Raw genomic sequence first — 24,641 nt, forward strand, 5'->3', positions numbered from 1 at the left:
CTACAAGCTCAAACTCGTGGATCTTTTGATAGTTAAGTGTGACGCTATAGTGTGATCAAGTAGGGCGAAAAAAAACACAAAACGTTCAAATAAGATGAAAGGTTTCTGCCAGCCAGACTGCAACGATTTACTACTGTATATCTGGGGTTCTGGGGTTCCCCCATGAACCCTCTCAAGGACCCCTGTGGGGGTCCCCGGGACCCCACTTTGAGCAGCAGTGCAGTAGTATGCAGCACTAGAAAAGGGGAAGAGAGCAGTAAAGATAACAAGCCTGGAAGCATCTGGCCAGAGGTACCAGCTGTCTAACGGTCCACACCTGGTGTCAGTGGAACAGTTAGTTCCACATGACAGCAGAGAGCACAAACACCCTGAACTGTCCTTCCCTGAACTCTGGGACGGACGGACGGACGGACAGTCCTTTTATCCGTCTATGACATTCAATCCGGGAACGCTAGGCTATGCGACTACTGTGTCATTTTTTATTATTTTTTTGCTATAACCATTATATTATACTTTGGTCATTTTTTTTAAATCGTGAAACTATGCGCAAATCTTTGAATATATATATATTTTTAAAGCGAAATATTTTAACTCAAATCTTTGCTTCTGGGGATTCTACAAATCTTCGTCTTCTAAATCTTAACAGTTTTTGGGGGGGAAAAAACGTACTGTATGTTGCTATAATATCAGTGGTTCTCAAAGGTCAAGGACCCCCAAAATGATATGTATTTGTCCACGGACAGCCCCCCCATCTCAAAATATTTTGTTCCAGGGACCCCCAGAAGCAAAGATTTGAGTTAAAAATGTATATATATAATATATTCAAAGATTTGCACACATTTTCATGATTTAATTAAAAAAGAATAGCAGATCTACAAGCTCAATAGCAGATCTACAAGCGCACTTTGTGCCGCGCTATGAGCTTGTATATCTTCTATTTTCGAATAGCCAAAGAAATCTTAAAATGACACAGATGCGTTCCCGGTCCTAATGGGCTATCAAACACTTTGGTACCAAACTAAAATATTTCTAAACTACCTGCTGGATTGTCATGGGAATGTTCTGTGCACCTGGCGTCTCTTTTTTGAGCATGTCATTATAGAGGAACATTTTCAACAACAGAAATTCTGAAAACGAAAATGATGAACAAATAAATGATCCCCCAAATGTTTTCATCTTCAAAATTGTTTAAAACAAGATTGCGATCTATAGCACTAGCTGGTGAGCTTGTAGATCGGCTATTTTCAATATTCGATGTCCGACAAAGCATACAGGACTTAATTGGTTAAGAGACTGCATCTCAGAGACTAATTTATTGAGACTTTTCAACACAGACCCCATTGCAGAGCCTCCTACATCATCAGGGTCCTCCACCAGCCTTCTTCCACAGACATGTTTTTCCTCCTCCTCCTGCTGTCTGTCTGGAAGGAGGTACGGGAACAGCTGTGCCAAATCTAGCAGAATGCTTTCCCCCAGGATGATCAAGAGACTCCTTTTCACACAAGATGTCCCCTAATCTAATAAGGCAGATTCTAGGATAAACACTACTGATTTTGGTGACCCCAATGGCCTGTCCTTCAAGTCAGAATCAGTTTGACATTTTGTTTTGCAAAATGTAGAATTACACCAGTTAAAAACAGAATAAACATGTAACAAAAAAAAACTTTTACATGTACAGTAAGAAAGCTGGTATTAGTTATGATAAAAAAAAGAATAAAAAAGGGTAGCAGTGGGTAGTAACATACTGATATAGGAAAGGAGTTGCAGACATAAGGTTACTACACAACAGAAAAGAAAGGGGAAAAAAGCATATTCTGTCCCTCCTCACATCCTGTACAAAATAAGAAAACAAGAGTTTCAACAATTCAAACTGTGTCGTATCAGTTGTCATGAAAAAGGAATTTGGGACAGAAACGATTGCAGAGAACCCCCAATTATCAGTAGGCTTTAGGATTTAACCTAACAAAATTACTAATAGTGACTACAGTAATCCCCATCAAGCCTTATATCTGAGATTCTTGGATTTCTCAAAATGTCATTGATTCGATCACAAACTCCTTTCCAACCCTTTGAACCGAGATCACCAAAGTGAATACCTATAATGTTTCTTCAGCTCAATGAGCACGTTATCTGGCAGAGCCTGTTTGACATCACCTCCCTTCCAGCTCACAGTTCTAGCCCATCTTGTGTATGTCAAAAAGTCCACAATCAACAACAACATCTTAGCAGCATAGTTATTGGAACGTGACTGAGCGTCTTTCCCACGAGAAAGCTCATAGACCCTTTGTTCTCGACATCTGCATGAACTGTCTATGTCTGGGAGGGTATGTCTGGGCGAGGAGGACCATGTGGTATTGCTGCAGTAGCTGGAGTGAATGTGCTGGGAATGAATGAGTGGCATATGGTTCAGGAGACGCTGCAAGTCTCAAAGGAGAATGCATTGACTCTCCTGACGGTGAAAATAGTAGCCGACGAGAACAGGCCATGTTAACATGATTGTCGGCAGTCCATTTTCTCCTAAAACGATTGTGATGCTATGTTAACGTGGAACCCCCCCCCCCCCCCCACCCCAGGATCCCTGGGGGTCCCCGGACCCCACTTTGAGAACTAGAAGTCATCACAACATCTACACTTGAAATACACTTGAATTGTGAAATACACTTGAATTGTGAAAATGTGTGCAAATCTTTGAATATATATATTTTTAAAGCGAATAGTTTTAACTCAAATCTTTGCTTCTGGGGGTCCCTGGAACAAAATATTTTGATGGGGGTCCGCGGCCAAATACATATACTTTTGGGGGTCCTTGACATGAAAAAGTTTGAGCACCACTGATATAGAAACATACGTTTTTCAGAAAACTGTTGGGATTTAGGAGACATGTAGAATCGGCTTCAGGTCTCAATGGGTTAAGACAGGTTCTGTACTAGCCGCCACTGCTTGCGACAAGACATGATGTAACGATAACATCAGATCCAGTGGGAACGAGTGAGATCTTTACCTAACCTGTTAGGACGTGAGGGGTAACGTTCAGACTAAGAAGAAATAGAGAAATGATGTGTCTGCTATAGCACTGTGGGGGACGCCTCAGGCTAAGCTTGAAGGAATGTACGGGAACAAGAGCATTATATCAAGACCTATCTCACAGCCAGGGCTCTCACAAGGTCATGGTGCAGTGCCAGAGGAACATATTCCCCGAGAGAGAGAGAGAGAGAGTGTGTGTGTGTGTGTGTGTGTGTGTGTGTGTGTGTGTGTGTGTGTGTGTGTGTGTGTGTGTGTGTGTGTGTGTGTGTGTGTGTGTGTGTGTGTGTGTGTGTGTGTGTGTGTGTGTGTGTGTGTGTGTGTGTGTGTGTGTGTGTGTGTGTGTGTGTGTGTGTGTGTGTGTGTGGTGTAGTCCATGGCTAATATCGCAAACCACCAAAGTTAATGTTGTGCACGCTGGCAATAGGCCAAGGAAGCAATGATAGAATATTTTTTGCTGAGTGAATACTTTTCACATATCTCATATCTCACTTTTGAAAATAGCAGATCTACAAGCTCACAATGCGGCGCATCGCAGATTCGCAACTCATTGTGAGCTTGTAGATCGGCTATTTTCAAATGGCCGAAATGTACGTAGGGCTGTTAGTGCCGAAGTGGTTAATGTGTTTTTTGTAAAACATTATCAAAATCTACAAAGTAACTAGTAACTAAAGTTTTCAAATAATTGTAGCGGAGTAAAAGTATAATATTTGCATAAGTAAGTACTGGAAATTGGAAATACTCCAAACATTGTACAGTACAGTACAGTACAGTACAGTACAGTACAGTACAGTACAGTACAGTACAGTACAGTACAGTACATGAGTAAATGTCACTTTTCACCACTGGCCAGTGGTCATCATAGACGAAATGTGTCAAAAAGCTTCAAAAACAGTGAAAGTAGCTGATCTACGTGTTCAAAACGTGTCTCAATGTGAGCTTTTTGAAGACAGCATGGCTTAAGCTGTCAAATACTTGCTAAAGTTGTCAAATACTAGGATTACGTATGAAATACTGAGAAAGCCACTACAGGACATTTTCTCTAGGATTTTACTTAGTTTTTGTTACTTTTGTAAACACATATTTTTTGGGGGGGAAAGCCTTTTCGTTTGTATTTTTATTTCATTAAATTAAAATGTCCCCCCCCTTCCATTCAGATTTTCTGACAAAAGCAGAGCAGAGTTTTAGGCGCTGATAGACAACATGCTCTGCAACCAGCCAGGCGTCGTTGCCACGACAACCAGTGCAGATACTGTAGGTCGACGGTGTTTAAACACACAAATCCCATCTGATCCTGTTTTGTCAGATTGTGTTTGAGAAACAAATGAATAACATCTTACACACGCACATGCTCACAGAGATGCATGCAATTAAACACACACTTACTGCACACGCACACACGCACACACACACACACACACACACACACACACACACACACACACACACACACACACACACACACACACACACACACACACAGCTCCTCTAAGCTCACACGCATCTCTTCCGCGTTTGTTTTTTGTTTTCCTCTCTCTCTCTCTGAGACGGGATCAATCCGTCGACACCTGTTCTTCATCCAGATCTCCTCTATACCTCCTCCTCCTCCTTCCTTCTGTCCTTTACATCTTGTCTCCTGCCTCCTCCAGTCCACCCACACCTCCCTCTCTCTCTCCTCCATCCCCTTACAGTCTATGAGTCATCTGACCCATAAGACACGAGCCGCGCTGAAAAGATCACGTCTTTTACCACCGTGCAAGAAGCTAACCAAGTCTCCTCTATCTATGCTCTGCCGTTCAGCATCCCACAGCATTGCATTATTATACCTCTGCAATCCAAAACCAGTATTTTTCAGTGTTGGAAAAAGTACTACATTTTATTTCAGCAGATTTATTTTTTTAATCTAAATTTAAATTTTTATCCCACGATTTTGTAACCCAGTTTTTTCACCCGGTGCCAATTGTCTAAGTAATACTGGGCGCTACACTCCCTCTGCCAGCCTAGGGAGAGCCTAGAGCCAAGCTCATGCCTCCTTCAATGCATGAGAGCTAGCAAGCCGCTGGTTATTCCAACCAGTTCCTTTCCCCTCCATCAGGCACCCCCAGCTGACCAGGGGGAGGCAGTATAGAGACCAGGATTACTGCATGTTTTTGTGCGGGTACCTATCCTAGGAGACACGGGGAGTTCAGCAGATAATTTGATGATCGGCAGCGGTTCCGGTAGGAGACACAAAGAGTCTCCTTTGTGTCTCCTACTGGAATCGCTGCCTACCGCTCCCGATGGTCATCAAATTATTGGCTTAGGAATGCGACAAAAACTAAAACATATCCATGAATTCAAGTCTCCATGCGGGTGACTAGTAATTGATATTAAAAAAGTGCTTTTTGGGGTTAGGTTTAGGTATAGTTCTTGTGAAGTTAAATGTTAGGATTTGTGCGCCACCTGGGCGACACGCCAAAGAAAGAGGGAGTCCTGTTTGTGGTTTGAGTTTATGACTCCCCGAGGTGATCCACCAGGCCAGGAGGTTCCCCGTCAGCCCTTCTTCTTCCTAAACTCAAAGTGGATCTGTCAAACAGAGACCAGTAGTGTTTGTGACTGGTTAGCTGCATGTGTGTGTGTGTGTGTGTGTGTGTGTGTGTGTGTGTGTACGTGCATGTGTGCGTGCACGTGCATGTGTGTGTGTATCAGAGCCATTTATAGTGAATCAATAGCAGTAGACCCTGATGGACTGTCACGGTCTCGTACCGTGTGTTGTTGTGTGTCACCTCAATCACAGAGGGGTGGGCCATTGATCACCCTCCCTGTCGTCATGGATCTGTTGGGGTGCTTTAACCCATTCAATCCGGCGGGAACGCATCTCTGTCATTGTAGATTTCTTTGGGCTATTCAAAAATAGCAGATATACAAGCTCATAGCACGGCACCGAGTGCCGCGCTATGAGCTTGTAGATCTGCTATTTTTGAAAAATCGTGAAAGGCTGTGCAAATCTTTGAGTACCGGTATATATTCAAATCTTTGTTTCTGACATATTTTACAAATGTTCGCTTTAAAAAAGATATACTCAAAAGATTTTTACACATTTTCACGATTTCGATCGAAAATAGCAGATCTACAAGCTCATAGCAGCGGGACTCGGTGCCGTGCTATGAGCTTGTATATCTGCTATTTTTGAATAGCCAAAGAAATCTAAAATGACGGACATGCGTTCCCGGATTCAATGGGTTAATCAGGTGTTGGGACTATATTGATCCATGCTGGTTTTAGTCATTCAGAAATGGGGGGATTGATCAATCACGTTGAAAGTTTGACTCAATGTATTCACATTCTCCTCTCCTCCTCTCCTCTACTCTATTCCCCTCTCCCCATCTCTCCTCCTCCTCTCGTCTCCCTCCAGGATGTGGCAACAGTACGATGAGCGGTGAGATGTATGGCGCGGGCTACCACTCCATCACTAACATCGACTACTCCTCGGTGTGCATCCAGACCATGGGCGCCAGGCACGCCGCCCGCTGCCCGGGCATGAGCTGGCACCAGATGGACATGCGCCAGCTCTCCTTCCCCGACGCCGCCTTCGACGTGGTCCTGGAGAAGGCCACGCTGGACGCGCTGATGGTGGACGAGAAGGACCCCTGGAAGGTGTCCCCGCACACCGCCTGTCTCATTCACCAGACGTTAAAGGAGGTATGATGATTGAAGGGGGGTGGTTTCAGGCACGTGCAACACGTAGACATCAGGGGGCTCGAGCCCCTGCCCTTTTACCCATCTGTAAAAAGTGTCCTCTCCTGACCATGAATTTCAGCATTTACTATGGTGAAAGAAATGCAAATGCCTCAATTCCATGCCACCTGAAGGCAGCATTCAAGATCATTTTCTTTTCCAGACGCTCCTGAACTTGAATGCATCATTTTATGTTGAAAGAATTACCCTCTCTGTAACCTCACGTCGGCCAGACTTTCCACCACAGAAGAAAGCCTGGTATTCGTTATTAAATGGCCCGTGTGAAAAAAAAAAACCTGTGGTACCGGGTGTGCGGGTTACGTTTTTTTCTGCGTTGCTTTGTTTTGTACTTTTACCCCCTGTTAGCATTTAAATGCTAAATCGAGTATAACTACTAGTTTAGTCTCGCCAGTCGCTATGAGTTGGAATAAAGGATGGATTTACCAAACAAACTATTTGTACAAGCTAAACTACGCCGCATGAAGGGTTTTATTTGGTGGGCCCTGAAATTGAAATGCCCTTGATCGTGGGGAATTATTTTGTGGTGAAGCACAGGCAACCCGTGGTTCCTGCCTGTGCGGGTTCCGGGCCGCCTGACCGGATCAGAAACCCAAAAATGTTATTGATCCCAGGCTACCCTCTCTGTGTATAAATCCATGCCGTACTTCCCATCTCCAGTAAAGGCTTGATTATGCTTAGTTTGAGTGCGGTGTTGCACACTGAAAATAGAAGATCTACAAGCTCCCTTATTTTGTCGCTCCCACGTGCGTTCATGCTCGTCTAGTCTCGCGTGGCCAGACCGTTGCTCCCACAATTTTCAAATGTTTCAGTCTGGGACTCGGAAGCTCTGATCATGATTAAAATATAAACCGGATGTGAAGCCTCCTCCCCACTTCCGTTTCGTCTTTACAGTCACGCAAATGTGTCCTAATATAAATCAAAATCATCTAAGTATATTTAGCTTGGTGCTTAGTAGAAATGGAAATAACAAAATTAAATGCAAAGATATTTTTAAATATATTTTGGAAGTGCCAGTTTCCTCTCAAGGATTTCGGGAGGTGTAGTTCCAGACTCTATATAGCATTCGGAGATTGTGGAATAGTTGTCTGGCTACGCGAAGACTAATGCTCGTCTAACGCACACGGCCTCCCGCTGTCAGGGCTCAATTGTATTGAACTCGTCGCTATGCGATGCGTAGAAATACCTCTTTTCACATGAAAAAGAATGTTGTAGTGGGAGTTTATCTGTGAATGACTCCACCGTTTCGCACAGGTATCATCATGAGATGCGTCACCTCCTTCACAGCTACACACATCATCTCTATTGCCCTTCAGCATCAAGTACCATTTGAGCTGTTGGCTACAACAGCACTTTACAATACCGCTAGTGTCTCGATGTGACAATGACAGCATTCTGACAATTAGCCAGGCTTGACCTCTCTGCCCCAAATGGAGTAGGTTACTCGGAGCAGGGAAAATTGCCTTTTATTATCACACGGCTTGGTTGAATGCTTGATTCTGACAGTGCTGTAAAGTAACCAAGTACATTTGCTCAAGTACTGTGCTTAAGTACGAATTTGAGGTACTTTTACTTTACTGGAGGACACCACTACATCTCAGAGGCAAATATTATACTTTTACTCCACTACAATTATTTGAAAACTTTAGTTACTAGTTACTTTGTAGATTTTGATTATTATTACAAAACATACATTAATCATTTCAGCCCAATATACATTTCGGCCATTTGAAAATAACAGATCTACAAGCTCACAATGCGTCGCGACGCGAGGCATTGTGAGCTTGTAGATCTGCTATTTTCAATTGATTTTTTGACATTTGAAAAACGTATGAAATCGGGCATTCTGCATAATGAGTACTTATACTTTTGGTACTTTAAGTACATTTTGATGCCGATACTTTTGCACTTTTAATCAAGTACATTTTGAATTCCGGACTTTTACTTGAGTACTTCTTTATTGCAGTATTGATACTTTTACTTAAGTAAAAAAATGTAGTAGCCTACTTTGTCCAGCACTGAATTCTGATCATTGAATTCATCGGTCATTGTTATTTTTGAATAATGGCCGTTGAACTCAATAACAGACCACTGTCTAATCAAAGACTCAGAGCACCTGCTCATATCTATATGCGTTGCTTGATTTTATGCCGTATCCAACATGGCAGCTCTGAAAACATCATTTACTGGTAGACGTTGCACTCAAGAATGTTCTTGAAAGCATTTGAAGTGAGAAATAGACAAAGCAGTAACTGAATATTGATTCTATTCTATCAACACTTCCCGTTGTTTTCCGAGGCGCTGGACGCACCTGGCATAAATTAATGGACTATAGCAGGGGTGATGCAACTTTGATGATGGAGAGGGCCACCATATTTCCACACTCACTCCAGAGGGCCACGTTGCATACACTGTCGGGCCATTCTATGTCACACAAAAGTGTGAAACTAATTATATTGTCCAAATTAAAGCGGGTCATGTTTGCTATGTTTGCAATTGTAACAGCTGAAATCAATAATATATCAGTATTCCGATATTAACCTGCGGGCCGCATTAAGTGAAGGTGGGGGGCGCATGTGGCCCCCGGGCCGCCAGTTGCCCATGTATGGACTATAGCCTACTTTCATTACCACAAGCAATGAAATCCTTTTTCCGTTTTGTTGTTACTGTTGGGTCAATGTATTGATTTCTTTATTAAGTAGCAGTGTAATAAGCAGGATAATCAATTGGGTACGGGTCATTATTGAGAAATAAACCCCTTTAGGGTGATGAAGACCCCTCAGTGTCTAATCACCCTGAAGGGCTTTATTTCTCAATAATGACCCTCTCCCCATTAATTATCCCTATAGCATAATAATTCCTAATTTTATTATTGTCCGCCATTTTGGAAGAGCTGGGAGGCAGAGACTATGCTTGTACACTTCAGTAGGCCAAGGAAGAACCTCCGCCCCTAATTTCTCACATCACATCAAGCAAGATATAACTATAACTAGAGAATAATATTTCAGAGAACTTTTAAGTGTTCCTGCAGCTCGCTTAGTTTCTGGTATGTAGTTGCTATGGTAAAACATGTGGGCGCTAGGGTGTAATAGGCAGTTGTTAAGGTAAAGCAGGTGGTTGCTGCTAGGGTCTAATAGACGGTTGCTAGAACTAAACAGGTGGTTACTAGGGTAAACAGGTGGTTGCTATAGGGTTACATATCCGTCCCTCCGGGCTATGCGATACATATCCGCCCCCCCCCCCCCCCCCCCCCCCCCCCACCGGGCTATGGGATATATATCTGTCCCTCCAGGCTATGGGATACATAATATTTCTCATGCTTATCTGGAGAACCGACTGACCAAGTTGGAAGTCAGTCGGAACGGCGTTTGTACAATAAATGTTCATAAATCCGCAAATCCCCATATATGGACTTCCCATCATAATGACATCATTGTACTGACATCCTAGACTAGCATGGACTCCATATTTGGGTGTGGCTGACACAGAACTCCATATATGGTCATAAAAGGGACAGACAATACACAGATCTCAGTATCAGGATCTCAGTATCACAAGGGCAGTACAAACCTTGTTGCTGACAGGGGTAAGGGCATAAGAAGAATGCCTCCTCTGTTCTCTGATAAAGTATTATTACATTTTTGAGTGGTGCCAACCACTCCTATATCTGACTTGTGTCCGTATGTATGTATGTCCAATAAACAAACATTGATGACAACATCAATACGGGGCTCATCAAAGGCACCACTCTCTTCACACAGGGTGTGATTTTTTAAGTTTATACATAGAATATTAGATCAATTATTATCTTACCGCGCAACAAAATCTACCCAACACCATGTGAGACGATTCCCGGAGCTGTTTGCACAGTGTGCAGGAGAGGCCACGGCTTATGGGAAGTGTGTGGCTGCAGCCACGGCCACGAGCCAAGACGAGTTGAAGAACCGTCTGTGTGCCAAGGAGTTTGAGGCACTGAAAAGTTGCTTTGCAAATGCAGCCAAGAAAGGAGCAAAAATAATGTGAATATTCTATGAATGGATGGTCTTCTGCAGATACATTTACCTCCAGCTGTGTTTGTGGCTCTCTGCACAGTGTGATGAAAGTGAGGAACGCCAAGACCTGCCCCGGCACAAAATATATCCTCTCTGTCGGGTTGGAAACCTCATATTATGTCCAAAACTGTTACTTTTCAGGATTGAAATTCAAAAATAGCAAGAGTAACAGATCTACAAGCTCAGAGCTTGCAGATCTGCTACATTTGATGCTTTTGTGTGACGCTGCTGTATGATCAAGTACATGGCGTTAATTCACGGGAAAAAACACAAAAAGTTAAAATATGGAGATAAGAGGTTTCTGCCCGACAGCAACAATATAATATTGTGAGCAAATACTGGCAGCCAGGTGTTGGAAAATCCTCCAAGATTGTGTTCTGACTGATATGCCCATATGCCCATCAATATATGGGCATATATTGATGACATCAAGGTTCTCCATATAAAGGCATAAAAGGGTCGAGGACAGACAGAAACAGAAATCTCCATATATGGGCATAAAAGGGACACAGACAGACAGACAGACGGGTTCAAAGGTTCTCTGACAATAGGTAAAATGGGTATTGCGTCGATATGCGCATTATGTGGAGATCCTGTTGTCCAGAACTGCTGATCCGACCAATATGCCCATATATGGGCATGTCCATATACTGTATGGGAATATGCCATAGATGTATAATATATAACTCGGATTGCCCCGCCCCAGCTATTCATTTCAATGAGAGTTGCTCAGTGGCGTTTTGAAGCACCCGGGAGTACAATATTGGTTCCATTGGGTCTATGCCAAATTGGGTCGTGACGCGTCGTGAGCAGGTGCACAAATGGCAGATGTACGCGCAAAATGTGGAAGTGTTGCAATATCAGATTTGACCACCAGGTTTGGCCGCTTCACTGTTCTACCGTGGTTCTGGGGGCTTGGCATATACTGATGTCATCAGGGATCTCCATATGGGCATAAAAGGGACAAGGACTGACAGATGCAGAGATCTCCATATATGGGCATACAAGGGACACCGGGAGGCAGACAAACAAACCAAAAAACATATACAGAGATCTCCATGTATAGTACTCCATACTTTCACTGCGGACCTCTGACGTCATGCTCATGTCACCATGACTCAGCCATAACCATATAAGGAGTTCCCCTATAGGCATAAAAGGGATACCGCACGGTAACCGGAAGTTATTATCCGAAAGGAAAGCCAATCTTATCGTATGTCTGCTATCCAGAACCTCCACACTTTTGACCCCTTTGCTGACGGAACTAATGGTGGAGAGGACTACATCCATATAAGAATCCAGCAGAGGAACGGTAGGAAGACCCTCACCACCGTCCAGGGCATCGCCGGTGACTATGCCAAGCAGCTAGTCAAGGCCTTCAAGAAGAAGTTTGCCTGTAACGGGACCGTGATTGAACACCCAGAGTATGGTGAAGTGATCCAACTGCAGGGAGACCAGCGCAAAAATATCTGCGCGTTCCTCACAGACATTGGCCTGGCCAAGGAGGAACAGCTCAAAGTCCACGGCTTCTAGACGCTTCCAGCAACCATCCCCATCTCATTCCTCCTCCAGTCCTGAATCACTTCTTTACCCCATTCCCCTCCCCCCCACTCCCTCTCCTATGCTGTACACTTCCCCCTCCTAGCGGCCCTACCAGCTCTTCTTGGATCATGTGCTGATGACGACTGACCTCCATGATGGGACTGTAACGCCAATACCCCCCTAGACCAGCAGGGGGCATGCCTGCTCTCACATACCGTCACCACTAAAGCTAACACAGCTCCACACCACATCAGGGATGAGTGGTGATGATGATGTACCCCTACCCCTCTTCCTCTCCATTTTATTTTATTCCTCCCCCAGTATTTCTTCCCTTTTTATTTTAAGTCTTGCGCTGTGTAAAGGAGGCGCAGAGTATGTAACATTTTTGTTTTGTACTAAAGGGACAAGGACTGACAGATACAGAAATCTCCATATATGGGCATGTCAGCATGCCCATATATGGGCATATACTGATGACATCAGGGATCTCCAATTATGGAGATCTCCATATATGGAGATCTCAATATACAGTATGGAGATCGCTGTGCGACTGACGGATACAGAGATATCCATAGATGGGCATATCAGCATGCCCATATATGGGCATATATTGATGACATAAGGGATCTCCATATATGGGCCTAAAAGGGACAGGGACTGACAGATACAGATATCCATATATGGGCATGAAAGGGACAAGTTCATGTGACATAGGTGTCAGGTCCGCATAGCGGCCTGAACCTCTAGAGTATAAAAATACTTTAATATCTTGTGCTTGTAACCCTGTTTTGTAATTTATGTGTATTATTTATGGTGACTGATTATTGATACCTATTACTCTGTATACTCTGTTTTATGTATGTTACATATTGTTACGTTGGGGACTGCATAATGCACTGTAAATACGTACAGTGCATTATGTAGCCCTGATGATATCACTGATGATGACACGCTCTGACATCACTCTGACATCACTCTGGGACATCATACACTCACAATGTGTTGAGAGAGAGAGAGAGAGAGAGTTAGATGATGACATCACACTGACATCACAAGCTCATGTTTGTTGACAGAGAGACAGAGTTATGATACATGCATCACTCTGTGACATCACAAGCCCATAGTTGGTTGAGAGAGACAGTCGGATCGTGTTCTTTGTTCCAGAACTTAACAATGACTTCTGTTTGGAAAAGACTACGAGTTGCCAAGAAAGCCTCAAAGTTCCAGTTTGTTGCGTCCTACCAGGACCTTGTGTTGGAATGCACCGGTAAATGGCAACCAGACAAGGTGAGGGTGGTGTGGACCCGAAGGAACAGATGCGTGTGCTCCGAGCTCCACAGTTGGCTGCCTGGCATCGCGAACCCATACAGAGGCATGGTGGTGTGGCCGGTGCCAGAGAACGTTGAGATCTCCGTCACATTGTCCAAGGACCCAGATTCAGATGAGTTTGAGGATAAAGACTGGACCTTCGCCATCGTAAGTGAGGGAAAGAAGGGTCGTCATCGTAAGGTGCTGGCATCGGCCGGCGTAAACCTCAAGCAGTTTGCCTGCCCCACCCGCAGCCATGCCGACCTGGTACTGAAGCTAAAGCCGCAGTCGGTCAAAGTGGTGGAGGCCACGCTCAAACTGTCCCTGACGTGTTTCTTTGTTCGAGACGGAAAAGCCACCGATGAGGACATGCAGAGTCTGGCCTCTAGCCTGATGAGCATCAAATCCATGGACATTGGTAACCTTGATGACTTTAATGAGAGCAACGAGGAGGAGGACAAGGACAAGGAGTCTATCACTGCTACTGGGTTAACTTCCCCGCTGGCCCGAGCGGACATGGAAATGCCGCCTGTCGGCAAGAAAACAACCCCAGTTACTCTTACCCGTGGCGATGAGTCTCCGCGAGGCAACAGGACGGTTGCCAAAGTGTTCAAGTCGGGACCGACGAAGACGGAGAACACTACTCCAGAATGTCAGGGAGTAGCAGTACAGTCCCAATCACCTCAACAGGAAGAAAAGGAGAAACCCACTTCAGAAAGTCAGAGAGCAGTAGCGTCCCAATCACCTCCTCAACAGGAAGAAGAGTTGACAGTGTGTCTGCAGGACGCCGCCGAGTACATCCAGAGTCAACTGGCGGCGTTGGAAGCGGAGGAGAAAGACATCGACCGCCGAGCCGCCGCGGTGAAGATACCCCTGCGACGCCTCATGGCGACGGGAAGCGATCCCGACAGGGAGGAGCTACTGATTCAGGAGTTGCTTGCTCTGGTCGACAAGAAGGACGCCCTGGTACGCAGACTGGACCACCTGAGGCTGCTACGACGGGAAGAGGACCTGGAGAGGAGATTTGAGCTGCTGAAAAGAAAGCTGCGAGTCATGGCCGCCGTCAAAGACATTGTGAAGACCGGCGCTCAGCGCGAGACGGAACAGCGCCTGACGCAGGAACTGGTGTCGCTGGTGAACCAGCGAGATCAGGTCGTCACGGACATCGACGCCGCGGCGATGGAAGAAGACGAAGGAATAAGACGCAACAAAGATGGATGCGTCTCACAGTGAGGGGACTTTCTGTCTATCTATGCCCATTATCAAGGCATATATTTATATATATGTATATATCGATCCGGTTGTCCAGAACCGCCACACGGACAAACGGTTACGCCGACAACGGAACAAAGGGTCTCATCGGCTAACATCAGGAGAAGCCCGGTGAGACGCTTGGAGCTGGTTAGGGGGGGTACTGTCACATTCCCCACCACTGTGAGTCAATGACTTTAACCCATTCAATCTGGGAACGCATCTGTGTCATTTTAAGATTTCTCTGGCTATTCAAAAATAGCAGATATACAAACTCATAGCGTGGCACCGAGTGCCGCGCCATGAGCTTGTAGATCTGCTATTTTTGAAAACTCTTGAAAATTTTAGTGATTATCAAGATGGTCAATGTAGGTGGCATCTTCTAACAGGGAGAGGGAAAGGAATCCTTTCTGGTTCAGCCGGCCTTAGCGTTAATTTAACTCTGAGAGTCTCGGAGTTGTAAGTGTACACAATAAATGTATAATTGATCACTTAATTAATAATGTTGAATTATATTTGTGAAAACAAATAAACCTTGTTTAAAAATGTACACCCATGATTTTGTGTGTGTGAGTAAGAGGCTAGGCTGCCTCAAATAATCTACATTTAATTTATGAAAATGTAGTATTTACTGCCAGGGGCCTCCAAAACAAATTTGAATACATCAAGCTATTAATTCATTGCATCTTACACGCACACTTTTAACCCCAACCCTAAAGGCGAAAATAGCAGATCTACAAGTGTCGCACTGCATTGCCTTGTGAGCTTGGAGATCTACTATTTTTATTTTGGCGTGCGACACAGGCGCACAACTAAGTAATCAGGCATAACACTATCCCCAACCCCTATAAACCTAACCTCTAAATGCCTAATCCCAACTTTATTATTGGGAAATGATATTGTATATATATATGATAATCTATAACGATTAGGGAGTGTTGCCTGCTCAGTATAACATGTTAACATATTATGTAGTAACTATAGGACATTGATGGATTGAGGGGTATGGGGTGATGTGGTAGTGTTGGCGTTTGTATATAACGGTATGTATATTAGAATGTGTGATATGGTATATATGCATGCATTCGGATGTGTATATATGCGTATAAGAATGAGGACATGAATGTAAATATTGAATATTCTCCAGTGTTCGATTACTACGAACAACGTAGTCTTGAATGTAATTACGAAATATTTTGAGCGTTCATTTAATATGAACTGATGTAACTAAGCCATCATGTAGGAAGGATAGGCATAAATAAGCTTTGAGCTTCAGCCTATGCCTTTTCGATCAACCAAAATGAATTATTGGATTACAGTGTGGTACGTTTTGTGATGCTGTTGATGTGGATCGAAATAAACTAAACTAAACTAAAACCTGAATCTTTTCCTAAATTGTATAAGCCGAACTTCCCAATTATAACCATACATAATAATAAAATATTAATTTCTCTTATTGAGGACCAGGAAGATTATCCTCACAATGTCTATTTCTTATATTCTACTACTATGCTTGTGGACGCACGCACGCACGCACGCACGCACGCACGCGCACACACACACACACACAGAGACACAGAGAGAACAGACAGAAGGGGGTATTAACACATTTAATCCGGGAACGCATCTGTGTCATTTTACAATTATTTGGCTATTCAAAAATAGCAGATATACAAGCTCATAGTGAACATTTGTAACTCAGATCTTTGCTTCTGGGGGATTCTGAGAATGTTTTCAAAATCCTAACAGTTTTCTGAAAAAAAATAGTATGTTTCTATATAATATCAGTGGTGCTTAAAACCTTTTTCATGTCAAGGACCCCCAAAATGATATATATTTGGCTGCGGACCCCCTTCTGAAAATATTTAGTTCCAGGGACCCCCACACCAGAAACAAAGATATGAGTAAAAAATATTCCATTTAAAAAATATATTCAAATACATATACAAATAGAAAAAAATAGGAAAAAATAAAAAATAAATAAAATAAAGCCAAAGTATTAAATATGGATTAAAGTGGTTACACACAGACGCGTTCCCGGTTTCAATAGGTTAAAGAAGGATGAGTGAGCGTGTCTGAGGAAACAGATGGGAGGATTTGATGTCCCTTCAAGAGGCACTGCAGTCTTCAACAGGGGGTCCGGGACCCCCTAGGGGGGTCTCCTCCCTCAGAGATACTGCAGGGGGGGGCGCCACATCTTTGTGTGATATATGAACTTTATTTTTACATTAACCACTTGAACCCTCGCATTCCTATTCTGGGGGGGAACACTGGCCGAAATATAGAAGATTTACAAGCTCACTACGTGTCTACGACGAGTTGTGAGCTTGTTGATCAGCTATTTCTTTGGCTTAGAGGTTTTGTGTACAAGGGAAAAAAGAGCAGACCAAGTACCGAGCAAGTTTAGCAAAGGTCAAGTTTAGCAGATCTACAAGCTTGTCGCGCGTTGTGAGCTTGTAGATCGGTTATTTTTGGCGTTTAGTTTACAGGGGTAAAAAGACCAGACCAATAACGGAGCCAAAAGGTCAAGTTTACAAAGTATTGAGGGTTTTAAGTCGTTAAATGTCTGAAAATGCACATTAACATGAATCCAATATGTAGTAGTGGGGGGTCCCTGCTTCATCTCTCTATCAGCTAGGGGGTCCTTGGCCTGAAAAAAAGACCCCCGTTCTAGACTTAGTAAAGCAGACCTGAGTTGGCTTTGTACTTGTTTGTTTTTTACTTCTACACCAAATCCCTTTCCCGAAAATAGCCGATCTACAAGCACAACGCTTCGCAACATGACGGGTTTGTGAGCTTGTAGATCGGCTATTTTGGGCAAAATGTTCAAGGGTTTAAAGTAAGTAACCTCGCGTCACCAGGCTTTCCACACGCAAACATTTATAGAAGGATTGTTATTGCTTAAACATGTAACTTTACAGTATAATACCATCTACTCACCGTTCATCACCTGTCTCACCTGTCTTCCCCTCCATTTTCCCCCTCGCACCCCTTTCTAACGCACCTTTTCTTTTCGCTTCCACGCAGTGAGACCCTAACAGGTGCATTTCTACACTTTCATAGTTACACTGACACTGTGGATTCCACTGTGTGTTACTGCTGTCACCTCCAAGACCTGCTAATGAGGGCTTATGCTCCTGTTGTATTTGTGTTAGTATGACTGCTTATTTATCACACTGATTGGCAACCATACATACATACATACATACATACATACATACATACATACATACATACATACATACATACATACATACATACATACATACATACATACATACATACATACATACATACATACATACATACATACATACATACATACATACATACATATATGCTGTATATATGCAAGCATGCGCACACACACACACACACACACACACACACACACACACACACACACACACACACACACACACACACACACACACACACACACACACACACACACACACACACACACACACACACACACACACACAGACAGACCCTTCCATAGACGGTTAGCCTCTTTCAGAATCACCCCCTCAAAGGGGGCTCGGAGTAGTGTGAGGTCAGGTTTAGGCATAGTTTTTTTTTGGGGGGGGGGGGGGGTCTTTTCTGCCTTTATTGATATAGTAGCCTACACAGTAGAGAGAGAAACAGGAAACAGGGAGACAGGGAGTGACACGCAGCAAAGGTCATCGGACTCTGCACTCGAACCCGCAACTTGCATTAGAGCCTATATTAAAATAATAATAATAATAATACACTTTATTTGTATAGCACCTTTCATGAAATGCAGCTCAAAGTGCTTTACAGTGCAAGAATACAATTACAGAAAAAGTACAACTAATTTAAATAATGAAACAAAAAAGAAAAGCAAAAGCATAAAACAACATTAAAATGATGTGGTATATTATGTATATTATGTGGTATGTCCCTTAACCACTAGGCCAGTGGCGCCCCAGTAGCCCATTAAGACCTGGAACGAATCTGTGTCACTTTAGATTTATTTGGCTATTCAAAAATTTTGTAAAAATCGTGAACATTATTTTTTTATATTTTTCCCCCAAAAACTGTTAGGATTTAGATTTGTTTTAGAAGCGGCCTCATAGGTCTTAACTCATTCACTGTCTGAATTATTTCTGGCCGCGTTTGCCCACTGCCAAGATTTTTCATTGAAAAAAAAAAGTACTCAGGAGCCGAGATACAGAATTTTTAAGTTTTAAGTTAACAAGGAAGTGGATGGGAGTCTAGATCTTTGAAAAATCATATCTCCTTGGTCTTTGGGTCAATTTTTTTTTTTTTAAATGTAAAAAAATAATAAAAAAAACTTTTTTTAAAAGTTGTTTTAGTCGTTCTAGGCAGGGAATGAGTTAATGGGTTAGGCACAGTTTTTTGTGAGGTTTGGCTTATAGGCTTTAGTGTACAATGTATGCCGGCGCTGTCGGACCAATGGTACTTGGGGGAACAGTGGACCGACCGGCACCCGGTCAAAAGGTTGAGAGAACGAGTGTTTACTGTGCTGTGTCCAACACTAAGGGCTCTGTGTGTGTGTGTGTGTGTGTGTGTGTGTGTGTGTGTGTGTGTGTGTGTGTGTGTGTGTGTGTGTGTGGGATGATGACAGAGGGCTGGATAGAGTGAACAGAGTTCTATTCTCCTCCATGCCTTTGTGTCAGTGTATTTCTGAACCTCTTCTTCTTCTGCCTGCATCCACACAGCAGTCACGAAGCAAGTGTGGGCGTTTGTGTGTGGTTGTGTGTGTCTGTGTGTGGTTGTGTGTGTGTGTGTGTGTGTGCGTGCGTGTGTGTGTGTGTGTGTGTGTGTGTGTGTGTGTGTGTGTGTGTGTGCGTGCGTGCGTGCGTGCGTGCGTGCGTGCGTGCGTGCGTGCGTGCGTGCGTGCGTGCGTGCGTGCGTGCGTGCGTGCGTGCGTGCGTGTGTGTGCGTGTGCGTGCGCGTGCGTGTGCGTATGTGTGTGCGCGTGTGTGTAGTGGTGGAAAGTAACTAAGTACATTTACTGAAGTACTGTACTTAAGTACAATGTTGAGGTATTTTTGCTTTACTGGAGTATTTCCAGTTTACAGTACTTTTACTTCTACTTCACTACACCTCAAAGGCAAATATTGTACTTTTACTCCACTACAATTATTTGAAAACTTTAGTTACTAGTTACTTTGTAGATTTTGATTTTGATTATTATTACAAAACCACATCAGACCTACAGTATATATTTACTTTGGCAATTTGACCATAGCTGAAATAGCTGATCTACAAGCTCACATACTTTAAGTGTATTTTGATGCCAATACTTTTGTACTTTTAGTCAAGTGGCACAAAACGTTTTCAGATGGGGGTCCGCGACCAAATATGTATCAATTTGGGGGTCCTTGACACGAAAAGTTTGAGACCTACTGGTCTAGGCCTCGCCTATATTGTATTTTTCTTCTTTCTTAAAAAGTGTTTTTTCCGTTTGGCGCCACTTTGTTTTTGTTCCCCCACATGAAAGCCAAATCAAGTAATCTAGTCTCGCTAGTTCAGTCAGATAACTCACAAATAGATTGAACCAATATTGTATTATAGAATGGGAATACAAGTGACAGTATAATATTGTATCTTGGCATTCACACTCTGCTACATTTTTCTCCCTGCTCAGCACAATTAGTCAACCATCATTAACCATTAATAACAGGGAGATAGATGTACAACAACAACAGCCCCCACATGGGGAACAGAACTAATAGCAGAGCCCACCGGTGGTGCTGGGGTGGCGGCAAACGGGCCCATACTGTACCAACAAACCAGGGACAGATACAGCGGAAGGAAGAACACACTGAGGTGAGCTTAAATAACCCGCTCAATTGGTCAGCTGATTGCCACGGCAGGGTATGACATATGGGTCTTGCATAACACTGTATACGCCCACATAGTAATGCGCATGTGTGGAACCTCTCGAGTATATTTGCCTGGTCCAACTAGTCTTGCAAGCTACGCATCATTTGTGCTACCAGCTACCAAGTTATATCCACTCTAGACCAGATCAGAAAACTGCAAAAGGAGATGAACTTAAGGGAACGGCGACTAGGCCTGTCACAATTATTACATAATCGCCTAATCGCAATTATTGGCGATAATTGCAATAATTTTTTCCTTAATCGCCATCATTATCTCCACGTTAAAAATGTTTAAAAAATAGTGGAAATAGACGATCTTCAGCTCAAACCGCGTGGCGGTGCGACGTGTTTTGAGTGTTTGGGCTATTTCTACTTAATGTTTTTTTTTAAAGTATAAAGTAATTTAATGTTTATGTTATTTATTTGTCATATCTGTACACCTTTTGTTTACGAAGCCTAAAAGCCTGACAGAAATGTACGTTTTTAATTCATAACGTTCCAATGTTAAACGACAGAAACGCAATTAAATCATTAAATGTTAATTATTTGCAAGAGTAAATGTCCGGTGACGCTTATGCATCCGACGCCCACGTGCGACCATGCCCTTATAAGGCATGGAGGAGGAGTTGGCTGGCCCCACTAGTCATAAATATTACAGACTTATCAGAGAAAGAATACTATGAGTCTATGTATGACCCATTATCGCTTGAAAGCCGCCCATGTCGAGTCTCCTTTGATGATTTTTATCAATCGCACGGCCGCAGAAAGAGAGACTATAGCGATGCACTCAGATAGAGAGAGAGAGAGATGACACATCGTGCTCCACGCGCTGCATCACCGTGTCTCGCTACACGAGACAAAGGACACACACAAAGCTGACTGACTGCTAATAAACCATTCAATCCTGAGACGCATCTCTGTCATTTTAAGGTTTCTTTGGGCTGTTCAAAAATAGCAGATATACAAGATCATAGCGCGGCACCGAGTGCCGCGCTATGATCTTGTATATCTGCAATTTTTGAAAAATCGTGAAAATTCTTGCAACGAACATTTGTGACTAAAATCTTTGCTTCTTGGGGGGGTCCCTGGAATAGAATATTTTACAAATGTTTGCTTTAAAAAAATGAGCTATGAGCCGCGCTATGAGCTTGTAGATCTGCTATTTTTTTGAAGAGCCAAAGAAATCTAAAATGACAGACATGCGTCCCCCGGATTGAATGGGATAAGCAGCTGGATTAGTCACAGGCAGATCGAGTCATTGTGAAGAGTATATCGCCTCTCGTTCCCAAGGCTTTTCTCATGTCACCCATACAGGACAAAAGCCTGGAAACCACCTGTAAGGCAGAGCCTGTGTCTTTATAGGGCCGTGTGGGACTTACTTCCGTTGGAAGAGTACTTCCCCTGGGAGTATAAGGATGTCACGATCATGAGATTTTACTTGACGATTAATTGTCACTCAAATAATTGCGATTAACGATTTTTATCGTTGAACTCTGGAACATTATGAATAAAAAACACATTTCTCTTTGGCTTCATAAAGAAAAGGTGCACAAGGTAGACATGACAAATAACATACACATTTTAATTACTTTATACTACAAAACTACTGCTTTATACTGCAAAAAAAAAAACATTAATAGTGGAAATAGCAGATCTACAAGCGTATTGAGCTTGTAGATCTACTATTTCCACTATGTTTGAATTTTAATTGTGACAGGCCTACCTGGAAGATGTGTTTTTGGATCACAACGCGGGTTTGATGTCCGGGGAATGGAAAGGATTTGCACAGCATCAATGTAACTTACTTGGGCGGTAATTCTGGTTCTTCAGGTTCTTCTTGTACTTGTGGTCAGACACTAGTATTACTACTAGTATTATTTATTTCTTTATTTATTGTAAGTGTTAAATACCTCTATATTCTGATAGTAGCCTATTCATTGATATAGGGTGCTTGTTCAGTAACACAGGTCTAGCTCTTTAGTAAACAGAAAAGCTATACATTTTCAGGTCGGGATACCAATTTCATCCAGTCAGGAGGAGAGAGAACTCACACAAAATGCAGGATAAACACGTGAAATTGTAAGAGATGAAGCAAAAACATGAGCAGACAAAAAATGGAACCGGAACACTATACGATTGAAGCTGAGGCACAGAAAGACAAGAGAAGGGACGAACGAAACACAAAAGACAGGAGGGAGAGAGACAGAGAGACAGACAGACAGACAGACAGACAGACAGACAGACAGACAGACAGACAGACAGACAGAGAGAGAGAGGGGGGAATACCCCTGAAGAAGACCTTGGCTCTGCACTGCTTGTTAAACTGACACACAGAGGAGCCAAATCAAATAAGGATGGTACAGGAAAATTGATTGAAGGAACAGTAAAACTGTATGACAGTATGAGAGCTAGAGAGAGAGGGGGGGGGGGGTAGAAAGCAAAGGAGAGAGATGGACGGACAGAGAGAGAGAGAGAGAGAGAGTGTTAAAGACAGAGATTTAGTGAGAGAGGGGTAGAAGGCAAAATGGAGAGATACATAAAATATAGAGATAGAATGGTAGAAGGCAAAAGGGAGCGAGATTGGGTTGAAATACAGCAATTGACAGAGAGAAGGCAAGGGGAGGGGCGGTGATGGAGGGTGAAGAGAGAGAGAGAGAGAGAGAGAGAGAGAGAGAGAGAGAGAGAGAGAGAGAGAGAGAGAGAGAGAGAGAGAGAGAGAGAGAGAGAGAGAGAGAGAGAGAGAGAGAGAGAGAGAGAGAGAGAGAGAGAGAGAGAGAGAGAGAGAGAGAGAGAGAGAGAGAGAGAGAGACACCAAGACTGACAGAAAGCTAATGAGCAGTGTGCCAGTGTGATACGGATGGGAGGAACGCAGAGAAGACGAGACGGAGGGTGGGAGGGAGGCAGTGAGGGAGGGCAGAGAACGAGAGAGAGAGAGAGACAGACTTTAATCTCTAGTCTGTTTCATGGTGAAGGTAAAAAAGGAATGTTAAAACACAGGCAGGAATGTACCGGAACCAGTGCAATGCACAAAATGGCGTCAGAGAGAAGAGACAGAAGGAGGAGGAGGAGGAGAAGAGAGAGAGAGAGAGAGAGGGGGGGGCAGGGGAAGGAAAGGAAGCTGGGTTTAGATGCTCATTACGCTAACAAGCATCTTATCTTGTTTCCCGTCTAATGGACGAGGATGTTCAGTCAGTGATTCTCAAGCCTTTTTCAAACGTTTGTACACTCTCAGAGTTACAGACCTGTAAGGGTCCGTTTGGACGTTGGGGAAACAAAGTGATATTGAGTCGAGCTTCTCACACACACAGCCCTCTTGCGTTATAGCGGAAAACGCGCTGCTCTCCGCGACGCGTTGTGAGCTTGTAGATGAGCTATTTTCAAACAGCCTAGGTATAAATAGGGCTAAAGTGGTTAATGTATGTTTTATCTAACTATATAAATGGCGACCGACTTCCGCACCCTCGGTGTCGACACCCCACAGCTCTGTTATCGAATAAACAACGCACCGCCCGACCACATGTCGCCAACTGACTCGCCACGGCGCCCGCACTGAATTTACGCCTCGCGTAGGGGACATCTCACTGCTCACTACACCTTTTCCACCGCGCAACATAATTAATTCTACTCACCAAATGTCGGACAAAACGGAAGGGGAGGCAGCTTCGTACCGTTTACCGTGCGCACGACCTCATCACCACAACAGCAGGCAGCCGGTGCGGGGGCTTTTTCCTTTTTTTCCAAAAAAATGTTTTGGTCACCATTTTCTCCAGGCACCATTTCTGGTGTAACGCCACCGCCAGCATGCGCTGGGTTGCGCTGCCATTGCACTCTGCCCATCTCCTCCACACCAACACAC

At 43.5% G+C, this 24,641-nt stretch overlaps 2 protein-coding genes across 3 annotated transcripts in view; both read left to right on the plus strand.

Annotated features, from left to right (window-relative positions):
• Positions 1-24,641, plus strand: part of ece2a (endothelin converting enzyme 2a) — a 169,744-nt gene that overhangs the window by 66,038 nt on the left and 79,065 nt on the right. For both annotated transcript variants that reach the window (XM_084057251.1, XM_084057252.1), the window contains exon 3: positions 6,416-6,702. In XM_084057251.1, coding sequence (XP_083913377.1) covers positions 6,416-6,702 — 287 coding nt within the window. The remainder of the gene's footprint in view (positions 1-6,415; positions 6,703-24,641) is intronic.
• On the plus strand, positions 12,024-12,723 carry LOC311045404 (eukaryotic translation initiation factor 1-like; the record flags this gene model as incomplete). The annotated part of the gene is made up of 1 exon (XM_084057253.1): positions 12,024-12,723. The coding sequence occupies one exon, from the start codon at positions 12,024-12,026 to the stop codon at positions 12,339-12,341; it is 318 nt and encodes a 105-aa protein (XP_083913379.1). The 3' UTR covers positions 12,342-12,723.

This window comes from Gymnoscopelus microlampas (assembly GCF_963454915.1).
Source record: "Gymnoscopelus microlampas genome assembly, chromosome: 5".
In the NCBI taxonomy this organism is placed as follows: Eukaryota; Metazoa; Chordata; class Actinopteri; order Myctophiformes; family Myctophidae; genus Gymnoscopelus; species Gymnoscopelus microlampas.